Genomic DNA, 11,998 nt, shown 5'->3' with positions numbered 1-11,998 from the left:
GGCGAGGGGAAAAGCTTCATTGTACGAACTTTGGGCTGAAATATGAGTCACAACCGGCAAATAAGCGATGCGTTCACAACCTCAATCAAAGTCACCGTAGCTAATCGGAGCTAGCAACACAATTTGGTTGCTCGAAAGAATGTTCGTTTGCTCATGCCACGCCCACGCCACTTCATACCGAAAAACTCGGAAAATATCAGGATGCCAAAACTGTACTTCAGAAAATTAGTACAAGATACTCAGAAATGTAATTAAAATAGAGTATTAAATACTCTCGGTCGGAAGTATTTGCAAGATACCAAGATACTTCAAAAGGTATTTGAAATACAGTATCTTGAGTTGAGTATTTGGGATAGGCACAAGTCTGTCTGAGACACTACCCCTTCACTGATATCATTAATGTATAAAAAAACAAGAGTCCCGTGGACCGACCCCTGTGGAACACCAGATGCGACTTTTCTCATTACGTGACTATGAGCCAGTGTTGTGCCAAGTACTCAACGAAAGTATTTAGAATAAGATACTAAATACCCATTCCAAACTGCATTTAGAGCAGTATTTAAGTTACATTTACTACGAACTATATTTAGTAGAGTTCGAATACTTTGAACCCAGCCTACTAGCCTACTAGTAATACTTTGAACCGAAGCTACTACCTGAGTATAATCGGCTAGTAGGATGCAAACTGGTAATATAAAAAAATGGGTGTTTTATTGCGATAACCTCGCTGAAAATCACATTCTGCGTTTATCTTTATAACTGTCAGAAGCGACATAGCTGCTCCAATCGAAGTTTACTTTGAAATAAATCGGGATCTGCTACATAACGGGTACCTGAAAGATTTTAGGAACAAGGCGGACTCACGTATTGTAGGCATGACAACTGGTGGGCTTTACTAAGATATTGAGGTGGGCGAGCTGGATATGCGTGATAAAAGAATTAAATAGCGCAAATGTTAGACGAAGGACAAAGGACACAAAATGTTCACTCCTTTGTTCTTTGTCTAACCTTTGCGCTATTTAATTTTTTATATTATGGCGCGCTTTAGTTTGGCGGCAGGTTCGGCTCATGACGCATTCCGCATTAAGTGCGAAATATGCCTTAACGCTATTCGGCGGACTTCACATATAGTCCGGCATTGTATATCCCTAACAGCCGAACTAGATGTTGTTCAGGGAGCCAGACTTCATAATGAGTACGCGAGTGAATAACAAACGGGCACGCTAAGGAGAAACTTCGACTAGAGGAAAGCAGCTTCTGTCGCTGATTAACAACCAAGAGCGAGTATTTTGTCTCCTCAGCCAAGGGCGAGAGGATTGCCTGTACCTTCAAACTGTGAAAAATATTAGGAATGTCAAGAGGGAAAGACAAGTAACACAAAAGTGTGTCCACGAAGCCACTTTAAATACCTGGCTCCACCTGGTAAGAAACTAGGCTTGAGGATTCTGGGAATAAAACAATGTGCGCGTTCGAAAAAAAAAACATAAAAAACGTTTTTGAACAAGCTTGGAAGCCAAAGTTAAGCCACAAAAGGCACAAAAGCGGCTTTGGGGAAGCCCAATCTTGTACACTGCAGCTCAATAAACCCAGCAGCATCTAGTTTCCTTCGCCGGGGGAGTGTTCGCGTTCACTTGAAAACGTGCTCGCGCATTTTCATATCAGAACCCTCTGAACAGGCGATTTGTGACATTGGTCCATTGTGAATGTACCAAGCGTTGGCGTCACAACCCTCCGCTGACGCAACTAGCCCAGCTTCAGACAAAAGGTGTAAAATACTGATGGCGACACCGGCAGTTTGCTAGTTCCAAGCGTAACCTAGCGCTCAAAGAAAACTTAAAAAGAGAAAGCTGGCATGAGGACACAGAAAGGCGGGCGTACTTGGGGCTATCCATTTGATTTGTTTGGTTGGCATTCGGAGACAGCGTTTGGCTAGTGCCTTGCCCCTTGTCCTGTGTTTGGTCGCTTGCCTCGAAATCTGCTATCGGTTCAGCTTCACCCTAAAGTCTGACGATTCGTAGTTTCGTAGAATATTCCACCGACAAATATTTTCGAGGGTTGAGAAATGTATTTGAGATACTCGGTACAAGATAGTTGGAAATGTAATAAAGATAGAGTAGCAAATACTCCAGACGAAATGTATTTGCACGATGCCGAAATACTATCAGAAGGTTGTAATACTGTACCTTAAGCAAATTATTTAAGATAGGCACAAGTCTGCCGTGAACCACCTACGACGACAGACCGTCTTGTTTGCCTAAAATATTCGGTAATCTAAGGAGCTCCTTAAGGATAAATACAGCTGTTAAGCTTTTCTACAGCATCAGGTATTAGTGCCCCGTTCCCCGGTGTTTCGACCACTTGAACGTAAACGTAAAGAATCCACGCTGAATTTAACGGAAAAATTGACATCCCGTAACCTATGCACCCAATTTAGTTTCCCAGCTTAATTTGATGGAAAAATTGATGCGACGCAACCTGACGTCACGGAACCTACAAACAAATACAGGTTCCTGAATACATTTAGCGACATTGACGTCACGTGAGCTATGCATCAATTTCCTTTCCCCAAAAATTTGACGGGAAAACACTTCAAACTTAAAATCATTTATTTATCAACAACGTAACAACGTTAAGTGAACACAACGTCGTTTCAATAGGAAGTTGTAGATCGTTTTTACCGTCCCGCAACGGCTCTCCGCAACCCGCTACCAAACCCGGAACTCTCCAGTCAAGGCCATAGGCGCGTAACAGTAGGGGCTTCTTCGTTGCAGAAAGCTTAGCGGAGGGGGAAACGCGGTCTACGAAAACTCCCTAATAGAGTGTTTTAGGGAACTGTTTTTGCGTATCCCATACTATGAGCCCTTCCGTACGAACTGCGCATGTGCCACCTCTTAAAACTCACACGTGCGCAGTTCGTACCGGATCGCCCATCGTTCCGTATCGGACGTGCAAAAAAGGCTCCCTAAAGCTCTAATATCAGATTCCCGTATAACGCACGATCGGCGCAATGTCAATCGATCGTCATCGTGATACCGTGTATCAGCAGCACGACTGACACTGTCCAAACGGCTCACGTCATGTGATCGTCGCGCTATATTCAATTAGTAAGGAGTGCGTTACCGTGTAAAACGCTTTCTCAAAATCTACAAGTACTCAATCTAACGAAAGATGGCTGTCTAGAGCATGGACCAGGTCATGAGTGAATTCGGTTAATTGTTCTACAATGACAATTTGTTCCGAAAACCACGCTGACGGGGATTAAATAAACAATGCTGATTCATGTGCTCTACACTACCGTATAAAGAATGTGCTCTAAGTCCTTACACGCCACAAAATTTGCGATATTGGGCAGTAATTGGAAATCGTATTAAAATAGCGCAAAAAGGCGCGGCAAAAAGGCGAAGAAGCAAACAGGACAAGTGCTAACTGGCACTTCAAGTTTATTGAATGCTTCCAACTTTGTTATCGCCCTGCACGCGCGTAATTTCGTCTCAACAAAAACACGGCGTACCGCCAACTCAGTAGATATAGCCCGCCCACCGCCTGTTCAAAAAGTTTGCAAAACAGCTACATCAGCCCGCCAAACAATCCGAACGAGAAAAGGGAAAAAAGGAAAAGAAAGCGCCGTGTTAATATTTACAAGCTAGATAGTGTGAATGAAGCTGTTCTTTTTCGGTTGCATCTGCACCGATGCGACGCTGATGCAAACGTCTTTGTCGCAAGCATGTATATTTGCGGCCTCCAGCAACTCTCTTTCTAGCCTTCTTTTATTGCGCCCCTCCACCTGCGCACCGTCGAGCATAGGGGAACAACCGCAAGTTCTACAATGCCCCGGCAAGTGGGAACCGTAATTGTTGCCAAGAGAAGCCGCATGCTCTCGAAGTCGATCATTTAAGCAACGTCCCGTCTGGCCTATGTAAACGCGACCACACGTTAAAGGAATCCTGTAAACCACCTGAGTGGCACAAGACACAAACTTTGTGGCGTGTTTCTTGCTGCATACAGGTCTCTTCACTTTCGGACTGCTCACCATAGCGCACATTTTAGACAATCTGCACGGGGCAGTGAAAACAACGTCCACGTCGAACTTAGACACTATCCTTTTCAGATTGTGCGACACCTTATGAATGTAGGGTAGCACTACAAAATTCTTTAGTTTCCCCTTGGGTGCAACGGTCGAGCTTTTCAACTTTTTTAGCATTGATTCCGCAACTCCGTGTATTAGAGCGGAAGGAAAACCGGAGTGGTTCCAAGCGAAGTGTCTGGAGATCAAAACAATCACTAATTACATGCGGACAGGACTTCAACAGTGCCGACCGGAGGCACAGCGAGGCGACGCCCCTCTTTATCAATTTAGAGTGGGCCGAGTCAAAAGCCAAGAGGGCCTTTTTTGTGCGTGGCCCAAAAAAGGCCCTCTTGGGCGGGGCATCGTAAAAGTTGTGGTTGTTTCCCCACGCCGGACGGCGCGCAGGTGGAGGGGCGCAACAAAGGAAGGTTAGAAAGAGAGTTGCTGGAGGCGGCAAATATACATACTTGCGAAAAAAACAACCGCATCTCCACGTGGTGATTGATGTTGGTTGGGGTGAAGCTCTGGTGGTGCTTGTCTGCGTAGACGCTGAGCCGCAGCATGCCGAGCCTTTCGTTCGTTTTCATCCATGTAACACTGCGGTCAAATGCTCAAATGCGTATAAAACCACGTTTCATACCACACATCTTCTTTTTGACATGGATGAAAATGAAGGAAATGCTCAGCATGCTGCGGCTCACCGTCTACGCAGACAAGCACAACCAGAGCTTCGCCCCAATCAACATCATTCACCACGTAGAGATGCGTTTTTTTTTTTTTTTTGCCCTACACGAGCACGGGAGCACATGCTCGTGAGCGCGAGCACCCAACGCCGGACATCGGACAAACTTACGGACATGGCTAGCCCCTAAGGAGCTTCGCCCCTAAAAGACGTTTGCATCAGCATCGCATCGATGTATATACTTCGTTTCAGCTTCGGTCCAGACGCAGCCGATGCTACAAGCGCGAGCATGTGGCCCAGAACAGTGCTTGCACTGCACGAGCGCGCGTGCTTGGCAGGGATGCTGAAAGCCCGGAGCTCGCGCTTGTAGCTTTGGCCGCCTCTGGACCGAAGCTGAAACGAAGTATAGGGAGTATTCACTTGTGGCCATATCTGTGTGCGCTACTGCTGAGCGCGTGCTGACGCCGAGCTTCCGCAGTCCTTTTGGAGCGTGCATTTATCACCATCAAGGTTGCCGGTCTTAGCAGGCTATGAATGTGAGCTCGTTCTGAGCATGCGCTCTAAACATCGCCCTCAAATATGGCGTCCAGTGAATACCTCTTATATGCAACCGAAAAAGAACAGCTTCATTAACACTAACTAAGTAAATATTAACACGGCACTTTTCTCCTTTTCTTGTTTGCATTGTTTGGCGGGCTGATATAGCTGTTTTGCAAACTTTTTGAAAAGGCGGTGGGCGGGCTATACCTACTGATTTGGCGGTACGCCGCGTTTTTGTCGAGATGAGATTACGCGCGTGCACGGCGATAGCAAAGTTCGAAGCATTCAATAAACTTTAGTTGCCAGTTAGCCCTTGTCCTGTGTGCTTCTTCGTCTTTTTGTCCCGTCTTTTTTGTGCTATTTAGTATAAATATCAATTACCAACTTTCCCAGCAGACCAAGCTTTTACAGTAATTGGCGACGCCATTATGCAGTTCAGGATATAAAAAAAAAATTGGGTTGTGTGTGAGTTTATACAGCCTAGAACTTGGTCTGCCTCACAGGGGCGACGGGTCTCCCAGCTGTAGATGAGAAATTTAGCCAGTGCGGTACAATTGCTAGCCTGGGGTCTTTAGCGTGCATCACGCAGTAGTGATACACGACCGCACGCCGGTACGATGCTCATCCAGATCGAAACGGGCAGGGGTGGGCTCGAACCCAGGATCCCTGAGTTCTGCAGCGCGAGCTTTCGCTCCACGTGCTCCGAGCTGGTGTGCGCTAGACCACTCGGCCACCGATCCTTTTTTTTTTTTTTTTTTTCTTTATTGCATGGTAGTTACAGCAACATTCATGTCATTCTAACTGCACTGCACAGCTCTTTTGCACAACGTATTAAAAATCACGCATTTCGAGGAGTGATTTTAAAATACTAGTCCACTCCGGTTCAGGTTCACAGTTCAAATACACACTCTGTACTTGTTTTACAAGGTTGAAGAAATATATCCGCACTTCTTTTGCGTCGAGGTCAGCATGTCGAACAGCCATACGTGATCTCCAAATGCTGCATAAAGCTAACAACATAATCATGTCATAAGGAACTTCATTATCATTATCCACACTAAGGAAACGTATCCCTGTTGGGGTTACAGGTAATTCTTTCTTTAAAGTGCGTTGGAGGACATCCCAGAAAAATACCGCGTCCCAACAAAAAATAAACACATGTTCATTAGTCTCAGGTTTTTTACATAGAAGGCAATTTACCGACCATGGCACATAGATCCCTCTTTCTTTAAGCCAAACCTTAACTGGTACGGTATTCGTGTGTAATTTATAAAAGAAAGTCTTAACAGCCGCGGGAACACACATCCTTTTTACACGTCTAAGCACATCGTGGCCATGTTGGGACACATCTCGATACAAGGGCATGGGGAAAACACTCACAACTAAATCGCGATAGAGCGCTTTTTTACTGACATCACAAAGGTAATTCAAAGAAAAACGTGCTGTCAGAAACCCCATCGTGTCAACAACTTCTTTCAAAAAACCAGTGATTCTTGTTGGCTCGCCGCCATGAGAAGAAACAAGAAAAGATGGCAAATGTGGTGACACTTTTGTTTGGATCAGTGTGCGAATGAACGGGTGCTCTTGGTCTCTCAAAAAAAAGAAGCGTGACACAAGCTGCTTGACAAAAAGGTGGGAAAGCCCCACGCCACCGTTACAAATTCGATGAAAAAGATTGTCTCGTCTCATCGGCTCATACTTCGAGTTCCAAATAAACGTGGCAAAAATTCGATGAAATTTTTGAACATTAGTTCGCGCACAATGGATGACCTGAAGAACATACCAGAGCTTCGCAATCAGAAAAACGTTACAAACAGTCGCTCGGGCAAAAATGGACAGCTCGCGTTGCTTCCAACGAGAAGCACGCCTGTCCAGGTCGATAGCGACACCCGACCAGTACGTTTGGCTATTCCGGAAACTTTGCAATGGCACCCCGAGGTACTTGCACGGCACTGTGTCCCAGCATACACCCTCAAATTCTGAGGGTGTAGTGGCCCAAGCACCATGCCAGAAACCACGGCACTTTTCCCAGTTTATAACAGCACCAGTAGCGTGGCAAAACCTTTTAGCCAAAGTTATGACTTCGGTAACGCTTTCTTTGTCCCTACAAAAAACAGCAATGTCATCGGCGTAACTCATTATTTTTACTTCTGCATTATAAAATTGGAAACCTCGGACACGTTGACTATTTTTTACGCTTAAACAGAAAAGCTCTAAATACAAATCAAACAAAAGGGGAGACATAGGGCAACCTTGTCGTACCGACTCTCGTACGTTAATAACAGAACTGAGCTCTTTGTTCACTATAAGCCTTGTTGTACAGTCCTTATAGGCCATCTTTACACCTTTTAGGATGGCGTCACCAACATTGACATGACTCAAAACATCAAAGAGTACATCATGGCTAACACGGTCGAATGCCTTATCTAGATCTATCTGTAGCACTGCAACCTGCGTGGTGCTGTCACTGCAGGCCTCCAGGACGCTACGAGCCACATGCACATTTGTCAAGATAGTCCTCCCCTGTATCCCACACGTTTGATGCTCGCTTATTATCTCACATGCGACACCTTGAAGGCGACGCGCCAGAATTTTCGCGAAGATCTTGTAATCGGTATTGCATAGCGTTATTGGGCGATAACCGGTGACGCTGCGCAGTTTCACGGGGTCATCAGATTTCGGTATCAGGACAGTGTAGGCACGAGAAAACGAAAAGGGCAAACATTCTCTTTCATAGGCAGTATGAATGACGTTCAAAAAAACACTAGCTATTAGGCTCTTAAAGTTCTTGTAAAATTCTGCGCCCAATCCATCCGGTCCCGGCGTCTTAGAGTTCGGCAGATCGTCGATTGCGCGCTCCACTTCTTGGATCGTAATTTCTTGCTCAAGCTCTTCGCGTTCATCATTCGATAGCCTTGGCAGTTTTTCTAAAAGCTGGGCATAAATGTCCGTATGACACCCTTGCGCTTTGTTAGCAAAAAGCTGTGCGTAATGCTCGAGGAAGGCCTGTGCTATTTTCTCGGGATCCGTAGTAATCATTTGCTTGAATTCAATTTCGGTTATTTCGTTCCGAAGTGCGTAACGCTTCTCGACTGCCAAGGCACGCTTAGTGGGCTGCTCGCCCATTGTGTATTTTTCTGCACGGGCGCGCACTACTGCACCACGATAGCGCTCGCGGTGGAGCTGATCTAATTTTTCTCTGACATACTCCACGTCTTTTACCCCATTACCGGGTCTTTCGCACTCTGCTTTACATAGCTCTATCAAGTCCTTATTTAAACTGCGTTCCTCACACCGGGCGTTGTACGAAAGAATTGACGACCTCTCAATGGCGATTGCCTTAATTTCTTGTTTTGCCAGTTCCCATTTCTCGAAAATGTCCCCTCCCGGCTCTTTAAAAGCATCTTTCAAAAACTGTTCTGCGTTTTTTAGAAAGACGTTGTCTTTCAGAAGCTTTATGTTTAGTTTCCATAGGTTCCAATTAAACTTTTTCTTTTCAGGTGCTCTGTCGCCTATCGTCGCGATAACGAGACTGTGGTCTGAGAAAAAGACTGGAGTGACACGGTACTTTCCTAAATGTTCTGCTAGAGGGGCAGAAACATACACCCTGTCCAAACGCGCACTGGACGACGCTTGAAAATGGGTAAAGCGCATTTCCTTCTTCGCGTTTTTTACAGTGCCCACATCAATCAGGTCATAATCCTCCAACATTTCACCCAAAAGTAGTTCACTCTTATCAGCGTTCCGTCTTATTGGCGATCTATCCAACTGTCGTACAACACAATTAAAGTCACCCACAAGGACTAGAGTTCTATCGCAATCAAGATACCGACGTAAACCGCCAAAAAATAAAACGCGGTCAGTGGTCACATTTGGGGCATAAATGCAAATAAGCCTGAATTGATTTGACGTTAGCACAAAATCACACATAATGAAACGTCCTTCAGTGTCCGTAGTAACGCATAACTGCGACAACGGTACCGACTTCTTCAGAAGCAGGAAGCACCCTGCCGAATGACCAACTGCATGCGTCACACAGATTTCGTAGTTGGGCATGAAAGGTCTGACTGCTTCCTCTACCTGTTCCGCCTCAGCCAATTTAGTTTCTTGCAACGCCAAGAAATCGGGTTGCTCTTTCGACAATAATCGCTGTATTTGGTACTGCTTTTTCCTAGTGCATAAACCACGAACATTCAGCGTTGCAACTGTTATGGCTGATTGGGACTCACAAATCATGCGCTGTGCTTCGGTGCAGATACTAAAAACCTAAGCAGTCAGGGTCGAAGTTGTCTTGATGCAGCAATCTTAAACACCAGGGAACCAGGCAAAGAACGCCTTACTTGCTTTCCCTGCGCCGACGTTCCTCTTTAGGATCCTTGGGCGCGGGCTGGTAACGCCCCTTCTTCGTGCGTTCCATCCAAGGGTGTAGTTGGCGTGCTCCGTTTCCTGCTGCCGTATCGTCATCGAAGGCTCGCTTAGTTGACTCGCTGGTGTCGTCCATATCTGAAGGTCCGTTGGTGCTTGCGTCGTTCGATTCCTTGTCTGCTCCGGCATCAGAGGGTTTCACGTCGGCACCGCTGGGAGGTGCGCCTTCCGGTTGACCTCCGTTCTCTCTGGCTGCCTCCAAGGAGCTGTTTCCTTCACTCTTGCGTTCTTTGGCAGGGGTTGAAACTTCTGGCGCCAAGCCCTGGATAGTACGCTCCGCTTCCTCGGCATCCATGGCGTGGTCATTGGTCTCGGCCGTCCCGGCCCCGCTGGCCACCCTGGCGTACGACCTGACACACTCGGTGCCATAATGCCCGAAGCGAAAACACTCCGAGCACTTCGGCGCCCTGCATTCTCGTCGAATATGACCTGTGCGCTTACAGCGTAAGCACAAGGGCGCCCGTCCAGGGATCGCAACAAGTACGTTACCACCTTGGATCCGAAGCTGGTGTGGCATGGTATCGGCCGTGCCGCCTTCGTTCAGTGTCATCCGCGCACACCTGGTCGTTGATTCGATCCCTTGGAAGCCTTCAACATTCCACTTCTCCCGGCTCACTTCCAGGACCTTGCCATACGGCTCCAATTCCTTACGCACAACGTCGTCCGGCACATCATACGGGATCCAGTGGAGACGAAGCCGTAACTCCGTGATGCTGGGATCCACGACGAGGCACCGAAGACCCTTCACCTGCAGTTCTTTGGCGTCCACGAGTCGTCTCTTTGCTTCTGCCGTTCGAAGGGTAGCCATCCAAACATGATTCATTTGGTACGCACCAAGTGCTGCGATGTCGCCGAGTACGCCGCACCTGGCCATCTCTTGTCGAAAATCCTGGATACGGTAGGGGCGCCCTTTCAAATCGCAATGCAGAAGCACCGATGTTTCACTCGTAATTCCTGTAGGCATCTGTGGTAAAACAATTTTATAGTCATCGTTCGTCGATTCACCGGAGTGATTAGAACCGCGGCCAGCAAGGGCCGTTGCAGACGCTTCCACGGAGCTCATGTTTCGAACGTCTTGCACGTTCGGCACGCGCGCTCGCACTCCTCTCGGCCACCGATCCCCCCTTCAGGATATAGGAATTGAACAAATGCAGCGCTTTTCCAGCTATCTGGACGGCAAGTTCTTTCGGAAATTTATCGAAATGTGTTCTTAGAGAAGGTGATAGCGATCAGGCACAAGGATTCAAAACATGATTCGATAAGCCATCGCGAGCCTGCTTTAGAAGCTATTCAATCCCCGCAACAGTGATTCGATCTCAACGTTCACTGGTTATAGTGTCCTCTGCGTCAGTTATCCCATTCCGGACCGCCTCTCCATCCCCGTGATCACGTGGTATCACGGAAGTGAAAATAGAGCAAATGTCATAATGAAATATTTCTACTTTAGCTACGTTATCGGGGACAACGTCATCCCTAGAGGAGAGTGGCGGGATGGCTATGAAATGTCTCCATTTCTTTTTACGTGTTTCCAGAATTCCTTCGTCCTGTATTTTAGACACGATTCAACGGAATCAATCAAATACCCTTCACTGGGGGAATGGTGTTTTTTTATTAACAGGCTACTTTTTTTCTTGTTTCACAATTTATATGTGTCGGCGTTAGGCAGTAGGTACGATGCAGTCTTTGTTGTTCCTGCGTGAGACTGCGCAGTGCTCTTGAGAACAACGGCTTACCTCGGCCTTCTCTTGTTGTAAGTGTACTTGATGGATCGAAACGCTAAGCTCACACATTTTAACTTTAAGTGAAAGCCCTATAGCTTAGACGCCCCTTTCTACTCCTGTGTCAAAGACAGTATAATACGCATCCAATCTTTCATTTATCTTACTTATGTCAGCTTTCACAGTTATGCACTTACCTAGACATTCTTCTATTTGTTTTCATATTTTATACATTCATCTCGCTTATGAAAGCATCGTAATCACTAACGGCGGACACAATCAGGGTAGAACGAAGTAAATCAGGTTGATTCGTCTCTAAAAAATCTGAAACATCATTTCCGCGTGTTGGTTTCAGCACCGCTCGGCGGGGTCCCAACAGGTTTGTCAAGTTTGTCATATCTTGATTCGAACGCCCCGTAGTTGCAATAAATCGACCAGCTCGTTTCAGCCAGAATTCGACAGGTTAATATTCACTTTGATGACGACACAATCTGTTCGCACTGCGTACTTGAGCGGCCTCAGTGAAATTAACGAGGCTCGTTACACAGCAAAACTCGGCGTGAATAA

General features: G+C 46.4%; 1 protein-coding gene across 1 annotated transcript; it reads right to left on the bottom strand.

Annotated features, from left to right (window-relative positions):
* Window positions 1-9,624: 9,624 nt before the first annotated feature.
* LOC115319939 lies at window positions 9,625-11,636 on the bottom strand. The gene is made up of 2 exons (XM_042294543.1): window positions 11,629-11,636; window positions 9,625-10,411 (listed from the first exon to the last, which is right to left on the bottom strand). Exons 1-2 carry the CDS (start codon window positions 11,634-11,636, stop codon window positions 9,625-9,627), a joined length of 795 nt encoding a protein of 264 aa, XP_042150477.1.
* Between the last annotated feature and the right edge of the window lie 362 nt (window positions 11,637-11,998).

The sequence above is a fragment of the Ixodes scapularis genome, unplaced genomic scaffold (genome assembly GCF_016920785.2).
Source record: "Ixodes scapularis isolate PalLabHiFi unplaced genomic scaffold, ASM1692078v2 PGA_scaffold6__148_contigs__length_123643588, whole genome shotgun sequence".
NCBI lineage: Eukaryota > Metazoa > Arthropoda > Arachnida > Ixodida > Ixodidae > Ixodes > Ixodes scapularis.
Note: the sequence above shows the minus strand (reverse complement) of the source record. Positions and strands in the feature narration are given on the sequence as shown.